General features: G+C 34.3%; 1 protein-coding gene across 1 annotated transcript in view; it reads right to left on the bottom strand.

Annotated features, from left to right (window-relative positions):
• The window catches only part of PACRG (parkin coregulated), a 225,944-nt gene that overhangs the window by 98,982 nt on the left and 102,405 nt on the right, over positions 1–24,557 (bottom strand). The window contains exon 3 of the mRNA XM_018077466.1: positions 9,097–9,268. Within this exon, the coding sequence (XP_017932955.1) occupies positions 9,097–9,268 (172 nt within the window). The remainder of the gene's footprint in view (positions 1–9,096; positions 9,269–24,557) is intronic.

Below are 24,557 nucleotides of genomic sequence, written 5' to 3'. Positions count from 1 at the left end.
AAATCCTTCCAGTGACATCAGGCTCAGAGCCAGGTATTGATCTGCTGACTCCTCCTGCTTCTTCCCTCATCATTCTCTGCAACTGGAAGGGACTGATCCCACTCTTGATCCCTTAACCAGCTGTCCCAAGGCCCTGAAGTCTCTCAATTGTCCTCAGACTTCTTGTTTAGACTTCATCACTGCCTACCTAAAAAATAAACAATGGATAGTAATCCGAGGGTTGTACCAGGATAGGAAGCTTTCTCTTCACATCTTTAACCCAGGCCCCAGGGAGGCATCAGGCTTTCCAAAGAAGTGGGTCCAGTCTGCATATTAAGCCTTCTGTTCCCTGCTGAAAGGACTTTCCTATTACAATGGCAAGTTCTTTTTTTCATTCTAGAAGCAGTTTTGATGCAGAGCACAGTTCAATTTGTGACACCTTCATGCTAGCTGAACCATCATGCCCATTATTGTTTGGTACCACTTCCAGAGCCTTCTATCTATTGTATAGGGGCACCTGGGAAGGCGGAGTAGTCCCAGATGAGATGGGTCTCTTGCACAAGCGAAGGAACTTGTCACCATTACCCCCTACCTCTCGAGTCACTGTGCTCACCCATGCGGAGAAAGGATAGGGAAATCTCCATATCACACATCCTGTCTGCCTGTTGTGCCTGTCTCAGAGAAGGCAGGGTGCAATTCCAGTAGTCTCTCTCTCACTGTCCTTGATATTTCTCAACCTACCTACCTCCTCCAGGAACCCTGCACTAAGTGAAGGAGTTCCTCTACCTGGGCACACCTCCCGCAGCTGTGCTCACTTCTGCTGCCCAATACTGGTATAAGAGTAGGGCACACATTGCAGCCTGCACAGATATAGATGCAGATGGATATGATAGAATCAAACAGACTGAGAATTTGAGCCTGAATCCCTTCAAATTGCAGAAATCTGCAGTGTGTGTTAGGAAAACACTTGTAAATATCAAAAGTGAGATCAAATTGACTACAGAACTGTTGTTATTCTTATTAAATATTTGGACTGTGGCATGCATAGCAGTCAACCAGCTCCTGGCCTGATTGTATTAGGCACTTTATAAACATTCAATTAGAGGCAGTCCTTGACCTGAAGATACATCAATTTCAAATATCTGTTTATCTTTTAAAAATCACGTAATTATTTTCTGTGTACTACCATCACTACGGACCATTCTCCCATGTGAATCAAAGGAAGAAAATTTTAATGCAGTATATGAAAATAGTACATTTCAACACATCGGAAAATGTCACTGATATCCAGAGTTTACCAGAAACTGAAGAAAGTACTAGTATCCTTACACAGGAATAAAGCAGAGCATTTAAGACTCTCGGTGCAGTACAGCTACATAGCCCAAACGAAGGAAACACGCATAATATCCCAAGTATTCCAATTTACAAAGCATGCTAGGCTGTTGCATCTTGGCCTGGAAGCCTGCTGTAAGTAATGGATCTTCACAATAACAGCAAAGTGAACAACTGGTTTGCTTCTCAGTTAAAGATACCTTTCTGCTCCTGACTTCCCTGGCTCAATGGTACCTATTTCACTTTGGTCATCTAGGCTATAAGCTATGAATTGTAACATTCTCTTAAATAGCAACTTGGAAAAAAAAAAAAGCCCAATGCATTGGTTCTGTTGCTTGGTAGTTTTGACGTTTTCTCCTTTAATGGTATATAAACTTGAAGATTTCGCTTGTGATTAGGATACACATTTTTCCAAGAAATGAGCAACCCTCCAGCTTAAATAATTGCTCAACGGAAGTTTATAATGAAGTATTTTTCATTCAAACATATTTTATTTTGTGCTGTTACAGTTTTTGGAAATAAATATTTTCTGAGGTTCATCATAAATTTCTTAAATAAAAGAGAATTTTACAATGTTATCAGGTTAAATATCTGATGTAAATGCTCAGTATCTGAGTCAGCTCTGTGTTTCTACCATTCAAAGCCACAGTAAGAGATAATTATGAAATTTGAAAGCATATTTGAAACACTGAATATTTTTGGGATGGAAGTTTTCCAAAGTGCTGCTTATTAGCTTGTTAGCAATGATCCAATATAAAATACAAATTCATTGCCTTCAGTGAATGTTAATTCACTGTATTTTTAATTTCAGTTACATTTTATTGGCAATTGATGTAAATTTAGAATGTTCTTTTGCTAATTTCCCTTAAGAGCAGAAATTTTCCTTAAGATATATACCACTTGTTTGCAATAGAAATAATTATTTTAAAACATTCAAGCCTTTTGGTTGAGTAACAGTTCTAACACCTCAAAGAAAAGACCTAGAAGTTATGTAAGTTTATTTTTTATATGTATATTTTATTTTTATGTGGCAGTTTGGAAAATCCTATCTCAATCTGAGATGTTGTCTGTAATAGAAACCAGAGTTCTCATCTTTGGGACTGATAGATTTTATAAGCCAGGAAACATGACAGCATTTCTCCCAGTACACAGTGGATCTGTTCCATGACACAATGTATCTCCACAGAAGAGATTGAATCACAACATTCTTCCCCAGATAGCACATCGATAGCCTGAACTTTACAGTTTCCCCAATCCCCCACCTTGTGTCTAAGTACTAAATTTAATTTTGGTGGTTGTAATAAAAGTTATGTTAATAATTTACTTCTCTCTAATGTTCACTGGCCTCTATATTCCATTTCTTTTTCAAATACACCTGTGAATCTATGTTTAGAATTGCACTGACAGATTCCATTTTATATTTAGGTCTCACAACCAAAGATTAAAACCAATTCAGTTTGTATTCATATATCTCACTCAAGTGGTAAATGAGGCAACTGTTTTAGAAAATTCTTTGCCTGAAGCAGAACAAGATACATAGAGGAGGTCTCCTGTAGGGCAACAGGCACTCAGGATAAAAATGCTTCGATTGTTGTGATCTACTTAATCTTGTTGATCAAGGGCTTCTTTTAAATTCACAGAGCCAGGTTGAAAGAACTCCAAACACAAAGTGTTCTCAAAATGCAATTGATTAAAGTGATATATACTGCTCTTACAGAGATTTTTGTCCAAAACTTTCAAAATGCACACTACTTAACCACCCCAAATGGATATAACAGCATTATGCTAATTTCACAGAATGGTAATGAAGGTAAGGAACAGTAATGAAACACAGTGTTTCAATCAAGAGTAAAACAGAATAACAACCTTCTGTTCTGTACAAGTCCAGTAAGATCCTGATCCAAATAACAATGCAGTTGTACAGATATTTCTTCCTGTACAACTGAAAGCCACATGTTGCAGTAAAGTGATGGGAAGGAGGAGTAGGGGGCAAGGCATGAAAACCTCAGGACAATCTTGTCATCAAAGACTTGATTTTGTAAAGCCAAAGCCTATGACACAGAAAAGGCTAAGATCCATAAGTGAAACATTGATGTTTGCAAGAAATGTGATCTAGCAGAATATGGAAGACATATTTCATCTTTAGTTGTGCTTGTAATTGTGGCATTTTACTAGATCAGCTCCTATAAATCTTGAATTCTCTTAACATCTGCGGACCAGTTTAATTATCTAGTATAATGAAGACACTGCGAAGAGAGTCCCAAAAACCTTCTCAGTGACTATGCCAGTCTACAGAGTTTCCATCCATTCCTAGGTGAACACTCCTTCCTCTGTGCTAAGCTACTGAAACTTCAGTGAGCCCTCCCTCCTGATGAAAACAGATCTGTTATCAATGAAATGTGATGCCATTTTCAAAAAAGGTCTGGGCATTAGTATTTGCATTTATATTGCAAAAAATAACATAGCATTCTAAATGTATTGTTGGTCCTTGAAGAAGAAGAATATGGACAAGAAAAGCCTGACAATACAGTTTTCTTAGACTTTCAAAAGGTATTTGGTAAGGTCTGTCACTGGCTTTTGAAAAGCCTAACTGCAGTGGCTTCCATATAAATAAATAATGGCTTAGAGATAGGAACTGAGGGCAACAAAAAATGATCACAGAGGAGGAGTATCACTACTAGGGCCTTGCAGCAATCTACACATAAATTCATGCTTTTCAGTAGATCCATAGATGATTTGGAGGAGATTTGGACTGATGATAACCAAGACGATACCAAGTTATTCCAGATGCCAAAGATAAGGGCTCACTCTGAGGAACTCTAGAAGGATTTTACAGTCCTTCTAAATGAGGTGATAAAATGGCATATGAAATTCATTACTAATAAATTCTAAATGTTAATAAATTAATAAATTCAGGAGAGAATAGCTCTAACTCCAAAAGTCAGAGATGTTAATAGCACATTTCACTTTGCAAACATGGACAAGATTTATCTCAATTGAATGAGAAACACAGTTTTTCCTCATGGACAGGAGTAAATGGGAGTAATAAAAAGTCTAGTTTCTATACTACTTGAAAATACCTGAAATGACCACTTTTGAGCAGAAGATTGTAACATAAACCTAATTGCAATCACTTGCACTGGTTGATGAAACTTACAGGGTAGTATTTGAGTATCAAGAAAATTTTAAAAAAAGTCAGAGACCCTTGCTTTCTTTAAAAACACTTTAAGTCTTATAAAGCAAGCTTGTTTACAGTTATTTTTCAGTCTGTGATGTTAACAAGCAGAACTGGTTCTCAAGAGCAGTCAGAAAGAAGATAACAATTCCATTAAAGGTTCGATTTACTTCCTTTAGATGACAGAAATCAGCTTCCAGGATTTACAGAAAGAAAAAGACTACAGAGCAGAAAACTACATTTATTCCATAAAAATCAGCAGAATGAAAAGAAGTATTTAATGACTTTTAAATACTCTTAAATATATGAGAAGAAATGTAAATATAACCAGGCTTAGAACAACTGCTAGCAACACATTCAACTTTACTTATCTAAATGCAACAGTGACACTGATTTGACACTAAAGAGGAATTAACTACACTGTTGTCCAAGACAACAAGAATCCATGTTTTACATGCAAATAAAAAACAGAAATCAGTTTAATTTAGAAATTTATTAAAAATTAAAAAGGACTCTGTAGGTGACACTGAGGGAGGAATGTTCTGTTCATTTCTCTAGATCTGACTCACAAAAAATCTGTTTCCCTTAATGAAATATTTTCAACAAAGTTTAAGGTATTCTTGATCTACTGCGTCACAGAAGGGATTTTTAATAGCATGGAAAAAAGCCTCAAAAAGTAAAACTTCAGTGGTCCTTAGGATGGAGATTTTTCTTTTTTGGACTCAATCAGAAGAGCTGTGTAGAAACAATACTTCCATCTAAGTTACAATTTAAGTGCAGAGATGTGAGCTTTATTGGCTTTTGGGTCTAAATTCAGATTGCCTACACATCCATTTTAGGATTCACAGTGTAAAATAGAAAAGATTCTGGCAAATGGATGATTCAAGATGCTTAAGTGTTTAATTTCACATTATTTACTACTTTAGCAAAGCTATATCAAGATGTTCCTATTGATCATTTCTACTCACTCACTCCAGCTTCTGTCCTGTTGTGTGCTATTACTTCATTTGTGACAGTGCATTTATAAACTAGACCATTGAAATGATCTGAGTTTCAAAGTAGTGCCACTCTGAAAATATTTTGGGTTTATTTCGGATTTGGATTTTTTTTTCCTTTTTATTAATACATCTAGATGTGAGATTCACTGAATTGCTCCACAAAAAAATGCATTAGCAAAAGTCAGAGTGTGGGAGCTGGAACAATTGGTGACTTTGTGCATGAAGGGGTTGAAAACTCCTATAACTACACTGCCAGCAAAGCAAATGTGAATGGTAGCATGCTCGCTGCCTCTGAAAGGAGAGGAGGTGCTTCCACACACTGTGTTGCATGTCCCTGATGTTACTCATAGAAATATTAGACAAAGGTGTAGAAACTTCTGGCACCTTCAGTGTTTATGTCTGCATGTGTGTTTCATGCAGAGAAAGCTGGGGAACTATGCAGTCAGGAATCTGAGAGTTGCAGAAGAGTAATGAAAGCAAGAGAAAGGACTTAGAGCTTTTCTGATTTGGCATTTGCTATGGCACATGGAATATTAAAAGCAGTAATCTGCCCTCCAAATGAGTATCAAAATTAATTTCACATTCCCATAATGTCCACAGAATTTAGGAGTATTCCACTGGCAAGTACACGGTACAATAGGCACCTTCCTGGCTATTTTCTTGGTTAGTTAATGTTAGGTCACACATGAATTTTAAGATAAATCAGTACATTACTGAAAGACATGACAGGGCTAGACAGATCCCTCTGCTCCCTGAAAAGAAAGGAATTCTCACATAACCTAAGGCATCTTTGCTTGCCACTCCAGTGGTTCTGTTTGGTTCTCTGCCACAAATCCAGTTTTTGATATGGGGCAAAATTAGTCTCCTTCTTCTGCCTTTTTAGCTGTCTGCAATCTGAAAGTAACAACATGGATGTTTCTGGCAAAGAAAACATTTGGTTGTGTGTTGTGCGTCAGAACTTTCATGATACTGCTCCAAAGTACTTTGCTATTGGCTATATGTCTCAATTTATGAATCTTTGCTCAGGTTTAAATAACTCAGAAAATGGATTTGCCTATATCTTCTGTGAAAGGGAGTTAATTAATTAATTAATTCCATTTTCTGATTTTGCATTTTGTTTATTGTTAGTTGGATTCTTTACAAGTTTGACAAATACAGGGAATTTATTTTTCCTGCATTTTATGTCATGCAGTGACTATATTTATAAACTATTTTATCATGTTTTTCCAGTGCAAGGTACAATATATTTTGAATTTTTATTTTGAGAAATAAAAATATATTTTTAATATTTTTCTCTTTGAGAAACTAATATCTCCAACCTGAGGGCTTTTTTCTTCCTCTGAATTTCAAATAAAAAAGAGTGTGTGTCAAACACAAAACAAAAAAAAGCAAATATTTTACAACTAAATATAATTCTTCTTTATTATTTTAATAATATTTCAAGTATTTTAGAAGAGAAACCAGGCCTGTTAATTTCAAGTGTATGGGGTTTTCTTCATCACTGTCTGTTTCTATTACCAGAAGAAAATTTGTTGAAAGAACTTGGGCTTCCAATAACACACAGATTGATTAAATAATATAATTTTTATCTCTAATGATACAGTGTTCAAAAAGTGCTAAATTTAAGCAAGGATGAGTGGGGATAGATTTCGCCTTAAATCATTAAAATACAATACAGAATTCTAACATTTAATTTAAAATGTTTTTAGAGAACAGCTCTTTACTAATATTTTCATTTGATGAACATGCAGGAGAGAAAACTGCTTTTAAAAGTATTCCATCTTTAAAGTTGTTATTCTGCCTTTCTTATAACCTTATCTCCTTCATCATATATATTACCTTGACTAACAATAAATTGATTCACTCTTTCACAGTAGAAATATGGTCTATAAGAAGACTGGTTAATCAGACATAACTCACCCAGTGGGACACTTTAGAGACAGTAATCTGTGTAAAACATATCTGAGTTTATTGTGGATGCAGCCGAGTCACAGAAATGCATAGCTATGACGACACTGCTATATTACACAGTCATAGCAACTTTAAAAACCCTTAAAAGTATGCAATTTCAGATTCTTGGGATTGGTGGTGTCTTTTTTAATATTAATATGGCTTTAATTAGGAAGAAACCTTTATCATTGATAATACTTAGACTCTTCATACATTAAAGCTCATACAGAAACCTTTTTAAAATTAAAAAATAAGCACTTGAGAATAAAAGAAGCAGGACTAACAACTAAATTTAGCTAGTAGATTCTTCAGTATGTTCTAGCACCATAAATTATGACTCAATTTAAAAGACTATATATCAAACCCATAGAAATACCCTTACCTAGTGGTCTCTTTTTAATGCTAAATGCTGTGCAACACCTAAAGCTTCCAGGTAACTACTTCTAAGCTAGATTCTGGTCTCAGCAAGACTTTTAAATCCTAATGAAATAGTCGCTGTCATAAACTTGCAGTCTTTTCTGAAGAAATTATTTCAACTTTCCAAAAAATTGATAACACTATAAATATATTTGCATGGTGTCGAAAATACAGTTCTAAAGAAATGACATGATTCTTCTCTTTACATGTTCCCCTTTTAGAGATAAAAACCAGTAACGTTGTTTTCTTAACCTTTCTCAAGTGTTGCAGAGTAACCGTTCTGAATATTATATATTCATTTTGACATTTTTAAAATCTACAGTAAGATGAGATAATGACATCTATAATTAATCTTTTTTTGAGAAAAAATTGAAGAACTCTACAATTCTGACCCTTCCAACACTATTATTTCAGTATTATCAGGTTCCAAACTGCATTCACTTTCTCTTTTTCAAAACTGTACTTGACTCCATTCTGTATCACAAATACAATTACTCTGTTTTGCTCTGTATTAGAATGGATGCTGAAGCCTCTCAGAGAAACAGGACAAAGCACAGCAATGATACCATTAATGATTAACGATAAAACAGAAGCCAAGTTAAACAAATATGAGCATCTATTTGTATAGGTGTAGTGTGCAGGCTTAAGAATCAAAATACCTAACTAAAGAAGGATGATGGCTCAGAATAATATCTCTTCAAGGCACTGATATAAAGAAAGAAGAAAGGACAAAACAATATATCTGAAAGACTAGGTCCTTCAAAAAAATAAAGTTTTGGTGGTACTACACTTGGAGTTTCAGTCGTATTAAAATAATTTATTACCTTTCACATAATTCTACAGAAAACAGGTATGAATATATTAAACCTTCAAAATTAATATTTTTAAAATGCCATCTCTTAATTTCTCCTGTCAGTTTAGATGAATTGGTCTATACAGTAATGGATCTACATCATAAATACACAAAATCAGCTAAGAAAACATCACATTTCCAAAGACCAAGAGCCACCTGTAATAAAGAAACCCACTAACCAGATAGCCTATTCTTCTGGATTACTGCAGATATCATGGGCAGTAATTGAAGGCATAAGCCTTCTGGCCTTAAATCTTAAAATTTACTCACATTTGCAATAATCTTCATGAAATATACAGGCTGTCATGTCTTACAGTTTAATTAGCAATTTTTCAAAAATCTACACCACATAATTACAATTTCAGGGATTTTCTTCCTACATGTTCACCTACTTTTTATTGGGATAATGAGCTGAGGAACGACAGGAAGGATCTTGTTTCCACCATGTTCCAGCATGTCATGGATTCCTTGACGAGCAAAAAACTCATATGGAAATTTCGTTTCACAAAGCCCATCAAAGAACAAAGGCAGAAAGTAATGATAGTCCAGATTTTCAATCTCTACCTGAAAATACATAATAAACAAACAAATAAATGCATTTTTTCAGTACTAATACAATGTGATCAGGCCAACAGATAATTCATGCCTTCTACACAGACATGTTTAGTAAATAATAATTCATTTTTTATCACTGCAGAATATCATTGAGTCTCAACTATGGTTTATGACCAGATATTAAAATACAGATATATTAGACCTAAGGGAAGGAACAAAAATTAATATACTCACATACATTTTCACTTTTGGATAAGTCAATACCAGATTCTGTACCTTACTTTGCAAGTTACCCACAGGAATCAAACCAGTCATGTTAAGAACAATACTCTGTCTATTTCAGAAAAATCTTATATCTTCATTTGGACACTCAAAACAACAGTAAGAGGAAGAATCCTGTAAGCAACAAATATCCATCACAGCACAAATATCAATATTTGTACAGAATTTTCAACTTTCTAGAATATTGGCCTAATTTATTTTCTATTAATGTCAGGAGCAGAATTATAAAGAAATTCCATTATTACCTACTGTGAAAAAAAGGTAGAGAGAGAGAAATCTGGTACCCATTTTTAATAGGAACCTCCCTCTAATCCTAAAATACAAAGTGTGCTAATCTTAACAAGTTGTGGACTTTGTGCAGGATTTTGCACTCTAGTTTTCTTCCCTTTTCCTTCTTTTACCCATCAACACTGTTCCACACACACTCAGGTTTAGGTAGAGAGAGTCAGAAGTTTGTTTATGGCCTGTCAGAGCTCTGAATACAGATAAGAAGTGACTCAACAGCAAAGCACTTTCTCTCAACAGAATATGATCCTCAAAATCACTTGGAGACCAATCCATCTCTTTAAGAATCCACTTCTATCTTTAAAACAATGCTTAGCTGCTGCTGCCCTATTTTTCCAGTGAGATTAGGTAGTATCCAGATAGATGGATACTAACAAGCTTTGTCATATACACCAAGCTGAACCTCCAAATATCCTAAATAAAATTTATCTGGTTAAGCAAACAAATACCCATCCATTGATTTCAGGGCAGAACTTGCCTTCTCACTTGAATTGTGGAAGTCTCATCTAAAGCAGTCAAGAACTGAAGTTTTATGCTTCTTGGGTAAATCCCACAGTCAGCAAGCAGCAGACAGAAAGTCTCTCTTTACAACCATGATACATTTTGCTCCCTGCTTGACCCTGAGTAGATCTGAATCCTGGTCTTGTATATCTTAGCTACTGATTTGACTGCTTCAGTCTTTCATGTTGAAATGGATCCATCCATGATAAATCAAAATAAAATTGGAACAGATACTTGAAAGTAAGTATGGTCCCAGGTTGCTCCACAGGAGGTTTAGATTAGAAATTAGGAAAAATTTCTTCACAGAAAGGGTTGTAAAGCATTGAAACAGACTGCCCAAGGAAGTGGTGGTGTCTCCATCCCCGGACGTGCTCAAAAAACTTGTGGCTGTAGCACTTGAGGACATGGTTTAATGCTGAACATGGTGGTGATGCTGGGTTGACAGTTGGACTTCCTGGTCTTTTCCAACCTTACTGACCCTATGATTCTTTGAATATCCTAGGGTCAACTTATGAGAAGTTTAAAAATAACTATACCAAGCAACCATATATGAAGATCGTAACAAAACACGAATTAAAAGACTTTTAAATTCCTAAATTGACAGGTTTTGTATTTCCTGAGGGAATTCAGCATTGCTACTGGCAATACTTGTGACATGGTAAAAGAAATCTGCCCCAAAAGGCACTGAGAACAGAAAACAGCAATATAGCAACTACAAACTTCTGGTGTCAAGCCTAAATCAGAGGCCAAATCCTCAATACAGCAAGAAAGCTGAGGTAAGAAGTGACTAGGTGGTCAAAAAATCATTGACCAAAAGCAAGACCAAGAAGAAGCAATTTTTTTCCTGTTCTCTGTCAACAGGACAATAAAAATTCCTTTAACATGTTTCTTTTTAATGTTTAATTTGTAGTTTATAATCTTGTTAGATTTTTTGTAATTAAATGTTCAATAACAAAAAATTTTATTTCAGAAAATCAAACCCAAAACCTACTTGTGTCTGGGGAAAGTTTTAGATGTGAAAGAGAGAGATTCAATTAGTAATATGTGGGCTTTTTTTTTTTTAAACTGGGGAGTGTTTCACAAGCCAAAACACCATTGTCACACTATATCTTTGGAGGGGGTGGGGGAAGGGTTAGAATGTACTCCTTATTTGGAAACCTTTCTCTGTATGAAAACTCTTTCAAAATTACAAACTATTTCCATGAAAAAAATTTCTTTAATACACATCCACATTAGATTACTGAATCAGGATTTGCAACTATTTTGTTGCAAACACATATAGTAGAATGACTCATTTATTTTCTTCCACTCTTCACTAATATCTCCTCTAACTGTATCCTACCAGTTATCTTTCTTCTCAAAGATGTGATATTTCTGATACTCTAAGCAATTTTTTTCATCTGTTCTTTGCCCTTGAAACATTCTTTTTCTGTTTCAGATATAAAGAAAGCTTCTGTGTTTACAAGTTTGTCAATGTTCTTCAGTGATAATAATTAGTCAAAAAAAAGATATTACCTTTATCTATCAACTCTGTATTATGGGTTACACATTGCATATATATAAGAATGATAAATCAACTTTAAGGTGAGTATGATTTCAGGGTTTAAAAACAACTCTGATTTTTACACATGGCACAAAGTCTTTATTATGCAAAAAACCTTTACAAAATACAAGCATGTCAAGCTGTAAATCGTAAAGCATTTGTGTGTACTATTCCCTTCTCAATTAATTCCAAAGCCATAAATGATTGACAATCGGCATGGCTCTGAAAAGGATTCTGATTTCTAACTTATTCCCTGAAGTGTCAGCTGTCCAAGCATACAGACAATTTTTACTTAGTATTTTTTGCTCTATAATAACTCCCACAATATGGAAGCCAGAAATATTTTGCCTAACATTCTATAGTGTGAAACTCTTTCCTTCTGTGTTTACTATTTAGCTTTTAGAAGTGCCTATTATACAGCTGTTCAGAGAAAAATGTGATTTTTCTGTTTACGCCTACAAAATTCTTTTGTTTTTTATATCCACCCACAAAAAATGCTGATTAAACCTCAAATTCTTGGCACAACTTGTCCACATCTGAGAACAATGCTGCAAATATGGATTTTAAGAAGAAATCTCACAATAATTATTATGAACTTCTTTAATAGTGGTTTGTAAGTTGTGCAGACACAGCCTCTGAACTTACAGTAAATAGGCCAACTAATAAAAATTGATATATAATATATGATTACACAACGAAAGCAACTGCAGCATAATGAGTAAAATCTGTTTCATGAAACTTCCAGGTTCCTTAAGTATACTAAAAGCTTGCTAGGTGAAAAACAATATACTGTTAATAATTGTTGCTTTATCGGTACATATAAGTGTTGTACAAGATGGGAGGAAACCAATGGCAGTGTCACAGTTAATTTGTCCAGAAGAAAATCTTTTCCTATGAAGCAGCTCACAATGAGAGGCAAGTCTGCTGAGATAATGAAAAATTAGATAAAGGTTCTAGGTTGACAATAGTAAAATAAGATTTGTGGCTAATCTGCCTGCTAGATGAAGAAAGTAAACTATTTGAGAGAACTTAAGGGATAGAAGAAGTTTGACAGTAATGATATCATTGGTCTTCCTCAAAAATCTTATTTAAAATAATCAAGTAAACTATAAGGCAAACCTGAGTTTTAGAAGGTAGTGTTTGAGCTACATAACCAATTTAATTTTCCATCTCATTTCACACAAATGATTACATAATACTATGTCTTTGATATGATTATCCAAAAATTGGATTTGATCTTCTAGAAACATTATATCTAACTGTGTATCCACTCACTTAATGTCTTTCTCCAAGGTATTAAAATTCAGTATAGTAAAAAACTTCTGGAATTGTTGGCTTGATAAGGACAAACAGGAGTTTTGTAAGGATTTCAGAGATTTTGTATGGAGCATTTGGTAAAATAATAGCTCCCTTTAAGATTATTTTCATCTCTATTTTGTAAGTTAATGGAAAGAGAAAATCAGAAACATTCTTGAGCAATCTCTGTTTTAAACTTCCTTTACAATTTTTCTTCCAGATTTCTTTCAACCTTCTTTTAAGCTTGCTTTTCTTTTTCCTTCCAATATCCTCCATCCACAGTCAAGATGAAGCCCTAACAGAAATCTTTTAACTCAGTCAAACAGTATTTAGAGCTTTTTTTAACATATTCTGTAGATATTTAAATTTCCCACAAGAAGTTAAATAACATAAGAAAATATTAGCTTCCTATGGATAAATTAAGAGAAGCAATAACAAGACATGTCTTTGGAATGTTACTGTACTGGTTATCTGAATTCAGCTTTGAAATAACTCCTCATGTAAAAATAAAAATCAAAAATTAAAAATACAGAAATGTTACATAGGTAATAATTTTGAATTTACTGCATTCCCTACTTCCTCCATGTTAGTTACAAGAGTAAAGCTGTCATCATTTTGCCAACATGTCAAGAAATGGTTGTGATTTCAAATGAAGCTGGGACATGGTAACACAGGTCTGAACACCAAAGGGGAGTATAATGTGGAAAGGTTGCCAACTACAATGCACATCTTAAAGTAATGTGGTTCCAAACTCTCTTCTCATTCTAATTTTAGGGGCCTATAATTAATTATGATTTTCTAGCTATTATTCCTATCTGCACAACGAGGCTCTTTCTACTCCTAGATCCAAAACAAAGCAATACAACTCTCTATCCCTGCAGACTAGTTGCCTCTCTCCCTCATTTTTCTACTGCTTTCTCTCAGCTGACATTGCTGCCTAATCCATGTGAATTCTTTTCAAATTATGGAGAAACACTCATAATAAAGTGCATCCACTTATTTTTACATATGAATTAGAACTATGACTGAAACAGAAATGGTTTGACCAAAATTATTTGGCAATATGGCAAACCCAGTGTATTCTTAATTCACTTGTAAGCAACAATGGCCAGAATTGGATATGATCAAGACCTCTTTAATGTTATTGAAAGACAGATACTCAAATTTATGTCAGTACAGCAGACTTAATAGATACTATTTGCAGAAAAACTGCTACTAACAATCGTGATGGTTCTGCATATGGGTCATGGTTCCAACCCAGCCAGTAGCCAAGCCCCATGCAGCCATTTGCTCACTCCCCCACCAGCAGGATCAGGGAGACAATCATAAAGGTAAAATCTGGAGAACTCATGGGTTGAGATAAAGACGGTTTAATAGGTAAAGCAAAAGCTGTGCACACAAGCAAAGAAAAACAAGAAATTAATTCACTGTTTCCCATGGGCAGGCGTTCAGCCACCTCCAGGAGAGCAGGGCCCCATCATATGTAATGGTGACTTGGGAAGACAAACACCATCACTCCAAATGTCCCCCTCTTCCTCCTTCTCCTTTTTTAAGATGAAGATCACATTAGATTATCTTAGTTAACTGATTTCCAAAAAAGCATGTAAAATATACTATTCTTTCAATATGGCAAATACCTGTAGACTACACTTCAAGGACTGCTTTCTTTCAATTGATGGGAAGCATTATAAATATAAAATGAGACACCTGAGAAAGAGCTCTGTAACCATGACTCTGACAAATGTGGAACGTACTTGCGAATTGTTTGTGTGAAGCAAACAATGGACCACAAGATAACCTCAGTGGCAGACAAAAGTATTTCTAGTACTTCAGAACGTATGCTTATCGAGTTACATTCTTCTTGCTGTTCAAAGGCTTCCTGACACATTTTCAGACACACCTCGTTGCTTTTTTCTTTACATGATTTATTAATATGTAATGGGTGAATGGGAATTAACATCTCCTCTGGGGTCCATAGCCCATGGTAGATTAAGTTCCAATCTCAGCTGCAGCATCCAAGAAACGCCCCACAGGTGCACTTAGGCATCAGCAAGAAGTAGAGGATAAGCTCTGTTCCTTCACCACAAACACACACAGAATTATCATGGTGAAGAAGAAACATTCAATTTTGCAGACATTTTATCAGACACCAATGGACAACTCTTCTCTGAAAAGGAAAACAAAGACAGTAAGACTGTTCAAAGCAACGGGAGGAGGCAAGGTAGAGGTTAATTCCTCTTCTCCAAGGAGACTTTGAAGGTACAAGGACAATAAGGAGCTGGTTGCAAGACCCTCCCACTACCTCCGGAGGAAGATATACTGATCTTCATTTACCTACTTTGTGCAGTATGGAGTTCATCTTAAACCTCATCAGAAGAGGAGTGAACCAGTTTGTTCATCCCCACAAAACACAAACAATGCGGTATGTTAGTAAAGAACTAATTTAAAATTGCCTTTTAGGAAATAAATATTCTTTTGCTCAAAGAACGTTTGCTACAATTTTAACAAGATGAACCCTAACACTCATGTTTAAACTTTTAAAGAATTGTGAAGGTAAATGAGAAAAGATTATCAACTGATTGTATCCCATTAGGGAAGCTAGTGGCCAGTAATTGTTTTCTTATTTTTTGGCATTCATTTCCTTTCCCTTTGCCAATTATTCATGCGAAGCTGTCTGTCGAATTAACTTGAAATTATTTGGTTTCAATAAAAAATAGCACAAAGCACAAAAATTTAACATAAGTGCATTGGCACAACGGCACATATAAAAAAGTGTCTTTGGGAAAACAACTCTCAGAAGATTTAATTTAATAATACACTATAATATACTATAAATAATATTTAATAATTTAATAAAATACCACAAAACCACCTAAAATGTCATGCACAACTAGAATTGTCCATCCATCCAATTTTGAATGGATATAGTTTCACATATAGTGAAAACCTTGCAGTTTTATGGCATTAGAAATTGTGTAAGCTTACAAAACATGTCATTAAACATTATCATTTTCAATTACATTTTTTAAAAAACCATAATAGAAATTACAAAATCAAATTAAAATAGTGATTTTTCTCAACTAAGAGCATTCTATGATATAATTCCTTTCAGCTTCTGACTCTTGACATCTATCTCAAGGCAGGAAAGTGGGCAGAATCACCATAATAATAAATAGAATAAAATAGTGGTATTGTGCTGACTATCCCCAACAGAAAAGAAGAAGAGATATTCCTTCAAATGATTTTAGGTAAGTCTAATATCTTATGCTGGAAATGTTACACAATTTCAAAGTTCATCCAAACAGGGAATATTTGCATTTTACAACAAAAGCAGCAAATGTGTTTTTCTATGGGATTAAGCTATTTCTTTTTTCAGACCTTTCCCATTATTCCTTATTCTGAGCAAAGTTAAGGGGTTACTGACAGTTCCCTACAGGAATAGACATGTTGCTCACAAATTCCAAAAATATGTTGCCATGGGGGATTTCTGAGCATTGTCAGAGGAAAAAAAATATCCTACCTATTTTACACTTGTTCCAATCAGAAGTTTTTAGGTTGTATTGTGTATTTCAGGATTACATCACTATTAACCAAGGAAAACTGCACAAAACAGGAAGGAAGACATAGTCTATTAGTTAATTTCTTATTATACAGTTAACCTTATTGATTGCACACAGCATTTGGATAATTCTTTTAGTGAGAACCACCCACTGTTTACGTTGAAGCATCATCCAATTGCTATATGCACAATGTCTCAGTGACTTAACTGGTTGTCTCATAAATTTCCTAAGAACTGAGAACCTAGTTTACTACACTAAAGTAAAGGTTTTATATATCTCTTGCTCTTATGAAACAAGCTTGCTAGTCTCAGAGTAGAAATTTGTAGACCGTACTTTGCAGATTCAGCTTGTTGAAAGCAATCTAAGGCACAGTTTTAAGTTAACAAAATAATAGATAAAGGATATCTGGCTTTGTAGATATAGAATTAGGATTTCAAAATGCTTTCAATAGAGTCCTTTTCAAGAGATTATTAAGTTAGTAGCCAGAGAAGGCAAAATGAAGTTCTTTCATGAATTAAAAGCTGGTTACAGTAGAAGCAGCAAAAAAGCTAATGGTGGAGTACCCTGGGGATTAGCAGAAATGGTGCTACTTAGTATATTATCACAAGTCACAACAATTTTAAATTAAAAGTGTTACCCAGAATGATAGCTGTTATGGAATATTGCAAAGACTTGAAATTGGCTGACAAAATGAAATGATTTGCCAATATGGTGAAAGAAGAATTCAAGATAGAAAATAAAAAGTATGAATTATTTTGCAACTTATAATGTTGCAGTTTCTGGTAATTGCATTGATTAATATTAAGGCCTATACGCAAATATATATGAAAGACTGGTCTACTTAGGAATTCTTGACTGGAGCTAAATAAAAGTTTCTGCTCACTGCTTAGAATTATCCAAGCTGTCACAACAAGGAGTACTCCTCATAGAAGGTTGGTGGGCAACTTCACCTAAGTTTGGATGAATTTAAAGTTGCTACTTTTGGTTATACGCCTTCCACGATCGATCCAATGGACACACAGAAGCTGAGATCTACAATATTTTAAATTCGCATAGTAAAATCGAAATTATTTTGTTTGTTTAATGAGTCATTCATTTCTCACAGCAAACTGTATTACATAAAACATGGCAAAGCAACTGATTACTGTCAGCACATTTGCTGAACTTACTACTAGAAGCAAATCAACACAACAGTGTAAGTTTAAATATCAAAATGCTGACATCTAGTCAGCTTCTTGCCAGACCTAAACTAATCCATTTTAAAAGTCAAGTCACAAATCAAGTAAGATGCACAAACTATTGGTCATTCCTTTATTTCCTAAAAGTCCTAGCCTAGGGCTCCCAACTGATCTTTATTTTATAGTCATTTAGCTTAATAAAGGAACAAAAGTAAAACATGTAAAAGTGACCCAATCACTCAGGACTTCTAATTGTATATCTCTAGAGGTAACATTTTGCTCATTATAAGCATTTTAATGGTATTTCATATAGAATAGTATTAAATCAATATTTATACTGATCTATCTTGTGGCTTCTTCAGAGTCACAGGAATGAGATTAGGCTCTGTACTGATCAACAGGATTTCTTCAAGAGGGAAACTGGTTAAACCCTTACTGTTGTTTAAGACCCAGGTATTTTCAGGAAGTGTCAAGAAGCTGCATTTGTTGACAAAATAATTGCATAACTGATTGTCTTTTGGATGACAATTCTTGAAAGTCTTTCCCCAGCTTTTAAATGATATATCCATTTATGAATCTGTTCACCAGCACAATAGGCTTGTTTGGTTCAATTTCCCATGTATGAAAATGACATTCCTCCCCATGAAAGATCAAAGTCCGAACATTTCCAGATAACCATCCAGAATCCAGAACGATACTATAACACAGTGGGACAGTTGCCATGAATGCTGTATATCTAGCCCAGGAAGTTTTGTATCTTACGAACAAAGAAGTTATGCAATTGATTCCTCACAAAACAAGTTGGAGAAAACAGGGCTACAATGTGACAATCTTCCCTAACTTCAGGACTAGTACAGAGGAAAACCAAAACATTCTCACGGCTTCCAAGTGTGTCTGAGAAGGAGCATGGACCAAGAGCAGTTTTGGAGCAGAGGACTGTTTAAAAAGATGAGTTCAACCACCAGAAATCCTTTGTCCCACGGCCTCTGAGAGTCCTGGAAGATGGCTCTGAAGCTACTTCACATTTTTCAGCCATGGTCTGGTAGAATGAAATACCTGAGACAATCATAGAATCATAGAATCACAGAATGGACCAGGTTGGAAAAGACCTCCAAGATCATCAAGTCTAACCCTTGATCCAACACCCGTGGTTACTAGCAATGCTGAAAGGTCCCCAAAGGTAAGCTGCAGACAGGTGAATCAAATACTAAATGAACCAATTCCAGACATTGACAAAGCCCAGAAATGGAAGGGAATACTGCACCATCTGCTGGCTGACACCAGCAGAAGGTGTTCTCTCTATTTCAAGAGTGAACCATGAAACAAGATAGGTAGGATTTACTGCAAATTTTAAGGTCAGATTTTGAAACAGACTGGGTTAACACAGAAAAGTTAAAACCCTCCCCTTATGAAAATCCATGTTATTTCAAAGAATTCAAAATTCAAGACTAATTTTCAGAACTGGTAACTGACAGCATGACTAACAGTTGTTTGCATGAACTATATCCATGCTTAAAACCAAAACAAGGCTTGAGTCATTCTCTGAGTCCAATGCATAGTTATGTGGAAGAGATAATTACTGTACAGTTGCATTCTTTGATGTAAAAACAGGACGGTTGCCTTTAAATGGTATACTGTGAACAGTCTTGGTAGTTGCTTCTCCTGAATCATGGATGAGCATTATTTCAGCAAATAAGCCGTAGACAAAATCATAGTACAGACTGTGCCATCTGTGTACTTAAACTGTGCTGTGTCAATGCTAAAGGCTGTACTATCACATGATCCTGTTAGTTTTCTAGGAAAAATGTGGAAGTTGGCATGACTTACACAAACCTAGGTAGACTGAAGAGCAGAAATACATTTGCAAAAATAAATCAACAGAAGTCACCCGGCATAACTTTTAAATATTATATTAAATATATCAAAGCATATATGAGAAAAATGTTTGGTGCAGATGCATCAATCAAGACCATTAAGTGAGTTGATTAGACAGTACTACTCTCAAAAAAGTAAAAAATAAACCCAGCTTTAGGAGGAGATTATAGTCGTTAGTGGCATCTGACATGGGTGTCTGTGAAATGAGTCACTGAACACAACTGTTACACTGATGGTGTCACGAAAATGGCATTTAACTGTCTTGACTTTCAGTCAATATACCCATATGACCTCTGATGATTTTTTTTAAATAATATGTTTTCAACAAATCCAACATAAACAAATACTGAAATAATTAATGGTTTCTTTGTGGCATATTCATTTACCTGTGATAGTTTATGTAGCTATAGTCATTTGGATTTCTGCCAAAATGCCACTCCAGCCTAAACAGAAGTTTTCTTCAGGTATTGGATACAACGTTAGTGCTATGATAACTGAGTACACTCATAGCAACCAGCAACCATGTAATTCAAAAGATCTTTCTCAGTTTGGTACTCATAACAGATCCACTTAGGTATGAGAAAATTCTGATTGCTTTATTAAGCATTTATTTACTCCTTTAAGAAAACTTTTTCCAAACAGTATTCATTCCATAAAGATAGACAAAGTCTCCAGAAGGAAGGCGTAGTTTTGGTGAAATCTAGATGGAAAATATTAAAATGTACTACATTACTCAAGGTTATATTTTGTTGCATTAGAAAAATAACAGACAAAATTTTTGAAATTTAAAAAATAAAACATCTTCTATAATGTTGATAAACCCAATGGTGATTTGCCTAAGTTGAAGTAAAATTTCTAAAGGTAAAATGTATTTTATGACTTAGCAACTGAATAAGTTGGTAAAGGATTATTTTAATCAAAACTATGACTAGCAACCCTGCTTCAAATGTCAGAATATGGGTCTTTTTACTCTTTGGCACAATACATTTTATGTTCTTTTATTGTACTTCTTTTGTTTCAATGCTAAATTTATCTTGAAAATTCACATGCTCTGTAATGTTGAAAATATATAGTTTTGAAGGTTTTTAATTTCTTGTTAATGGAGTCTATATTATTGAGTCTAGATAAATTGAAGAAGGAAAAATTAAAACATTGTCTTAGTGTATTTTTCTATTTTAATGGTGCTCTTTAATTCTTGAAACAACAAAGATACAATACCAAATTGTTTTCCAAAGATCCCAAAATCTTTCTTACATTGTGTGGATCTACTTTGCAGGTATATTTATAGTCCTTATGGAAATCAGTAAAATACTCTTTTAAAAATATATACACTTAAGGTCTGAACATACTGTAGATGTTGTGACTGGTTGCCTATATAAAATCCTACCATATAAATAGACAATGAAGATAAGACAATAATATTTTGAATATATAAAAATATTTTTAATTAGTATAGCAAACCTAAAAATTTTTCCAATCAACTCCTTTCAAAATCAGAAGCCATTAAGAGATCAGCTAAATCTTGCATTCTCAGATCAAAATTAGATTTCTCCACATTACAAAAAAAGGGGGTCATGTTTACCAAGGTTATTTAGTATGCTACTATTCTGCCACAGCAATGCTTTAAATTTTAACCATCCAGCATACTAACTCAAGGACTTTCTTCAGGCTAGATGAAAATGATGGGAAAGGACAAACTACTGCAGAGGCTCAGATAAATAACTACAGTTGACTGCGGTAATGATAGTTCTGGATGATTTTTTTATTTTCTTTTAAGGTAATAAAAACTATAAATCAAAGACAAAGTCGTGGAAAGTAAATTGAACTTAAATAAAATAGCTATCAGTTAAATAAAGTAAAATAAGTAGGAATAAAACGGTTCCTAGCTTTAATATCTTTACGAGTCTCAAGAAGTACATTATAGAAAGTCCTGTATCACACAGTCCAGTAAGTTGGAGCATATTTCACAGGATCATTGCCTAGTTCTTTGTCTTTTCTATTCAGTTTATAAGTGAAAGACAAACTGTGCCTTTCAGTGTGTTGCAATCTGAATTTGAAACAAACAGATTTTTATAATAGGTTTTTACTAGATGAAACGAGATCAGGTCTCTGGATTTTCAAACTGTCTTTAAAAAAATACAGTGAGGAGGTCAACACATCATGTTGCATGTGTCTCTAAGTTATAATATTGATATGCATCCTAGGTATGCATCTTTATAAGATTTTTGATTGATACTTCTAAGAATTTTGTGTTAAAGAAAGGTTTCAGATTCACATGGAATGCTGTTCTGTTTCAACATTGACCAAAAGAATAAATGGCAACAACTTATGCACAAAATACTTGAGAAATCATGTCTATATAAATGTTTTTTTTTTTCCTTTTCCAACACTTTGTTGGCCATATCTATATTCATTCACAGTTAAATAGCATAGATAAATAAGTAATGCCAGTAAATTGGACGTAAAAGTTAAATGGACAAAAACCAATGTCAAATATAAATGTAAGATTACAAGCTTAAAAAATACCTACTTGGTTTCCAGGTCATATGAAATACAACTGCTTAACAGGGGGAGAAGAGAAGTTAATGCAGGTAAAATAAACCACTGTCTTCGATTTGGTTTCTGTTGTTTTGTGTGTAAGTCCTACATTGCACTAGTTTGCCGTATCGATACTCATATTTGATTTATGGTCGACATGGTTTTATGCCCAATTAATAGTCATGTTCTCAGTTCTAAGTTCCTACATGTTTTTTGTTGGTTAATAGGGCTGTAGAGTTCGGAGTAACCCTATTAACACAACCATTCCTGTGCAGTCTCTAAAGGGAAAAGAAAGTAACTCTGAAAAGCAGAGACTAACAACTAAGATCTGGTCCTTATCCATTTAAGTAATTTTTCTCAAATAGAAGTTATTAAATCTTAACTGTGTAGGATTTATCCATGCAGAGTAAATGGAGGGTGCCCTTTTTTTAGAGTAAAATAAAGTTAATGATGATGGTAAAGACCTCTGATGAGCAAGGTAGGATCACTGAAAACAGCAGAAAATCTCACTGCTATAGTGAGATAGATTCTTAGGAACAGATAAAAAAGGTCTCAGGATGGAAGTAAACAATCAAAGTTGGCTAAGAAATTAGAATTTTTATTTGAATACTGGAATATCCTAGATAGGTTTCGATATAAGAATTCAGTGGGAAAGTTGAACTTAAAAATAGATGAAAATGCAAGAGAATTTGTTGATAGAGTTGTGTTAAATGTGGGCACTGATGGCATCAAGTGTGAAAGCTTCACAGATACTAGCTTTATGAATACCTCTTAATCAAACTACAGTCTGAATAAAATGCAGTATAGTCACACTTGGAAGAAATGTAAATGTGTTAAAAAATATTCTTTGGAGAAATAGTTCAAAGGCATTACATAAAATAAATATATTAAAAGTATAAATAGACTTCACTAATGCAATGGGAATCTCAGTTTTTAGAAACCTCAGTATACAATGGTCAGCCAATGAAGAAATTCCTTATGTTTTTTCTTCCACAGACCTATTATTTCCTTAGCAATCACTATAACATGGTGTTTGCTATGCAGTATACTGTAGCCTTAGCAATCTTACTAGGAATTCTGCACTTATTTTAGAGAGAGGGGAAAAAAAAAAGAATAAAAAGCAGACAGGCTACCAGGGACTGAGTTCCAAATCGGTAGCACTTAGGCTTTAATTGCTCAAGTTATTCCACTGTCTCCTTAACTACCAAAATAGTGCTATGCAACACAAAAAAATGCAAATTTTAATCTGTTTTTTAAACCACTATACAAATATTTATAATGCAGGTGTATTTTATTGAAAAGTAATCAAATCTTTTGCATAGGTGTATCAATTTTTACATTGCTGTAATGATATTTCAGTGACTTAATTTGCTGTGTGGGAGATGCAGTGAAATAAGTGGGTGTGTCAATGACTTTTCTACATGAAACTCTCTTTGGACTAAGATGAGGCATTTTCCAAATCACTGCATTAGCATTGTTTGTATTGTCTCAGCATTGGGGCAGGAAATTAATTTTGCTTTGTAACAAGCTAAACCCAAAAGCTTGTCACTACAATTTTCTCATTTGGGAAGTATGCTTTATGTGTCAATGACGGCTTACTTGCCACCCTACTGCAATACGCTTCCAGGCTGCTTTCATGATCAGTTGGGATTGAAATGTACTATAAAGGCTAATATAAATACACATTTTTATGCAATGTAATATAAATCCAAAAAGTGGAATAATAGAAAAGGATGAAAATGGAATCTGATAAAGATTTATATTAATATCTGTCAAATGGGCTGTGGAATATAAATTTGAAAACAGGGTGCATACACACTGCTGGAAAACCTATAACAATATTCTTTTTTTTTACTTCCCATACATATCAGTTATGCCTAACAATACCTCAAGAGGCACACAATTAACCAAGTTTCTTCAGGAATCCAAGGAAGTTTTAAGTGGGTATAACTCAAAATCTTCTTAATTTTCAGAAGAGCAACAAATGTTTTCATTATTCCAAATTTTATTTGATAGACCATTCAGTGGCTGCTACAGTAGCTTTGTTCCTATGGTATGAAATTCAGTAAGATCAATTAAACCTTATAACAACTTCATCTAATCACACCAGACAAGCATTCAAGACGATTATTCTCATAAAATAATGAACACTAAAAATAATTTAACATATTGAGATTTAAGTGATCATAATTAACTTTCAGACTTAATACTCTGTTAAGACTGATGTTTCTGTTTTTATC

The sequence above is a fragment of the Manacus vitellinus genome, unplaced genomic scaffold (assembly GCF_001715985.3).
Source record: "Manacus vitellinus isolate BGI_N305 unplaced genomic scaffold, ASM171598v3 scaffold_37_pilon, whole genome shotgun sequence".
Lineage (NCBI taxonomy): Eukaryota > Metazoa > Chordata > Aves > Passeriformes > Pipridae > Manacus > Manacus vitellinus.
The sequence above is the reverse complement of the archived record's forward strand: the minus strand, read 5'-3'. Positions and strand labels throughout refer to the sequence as shown.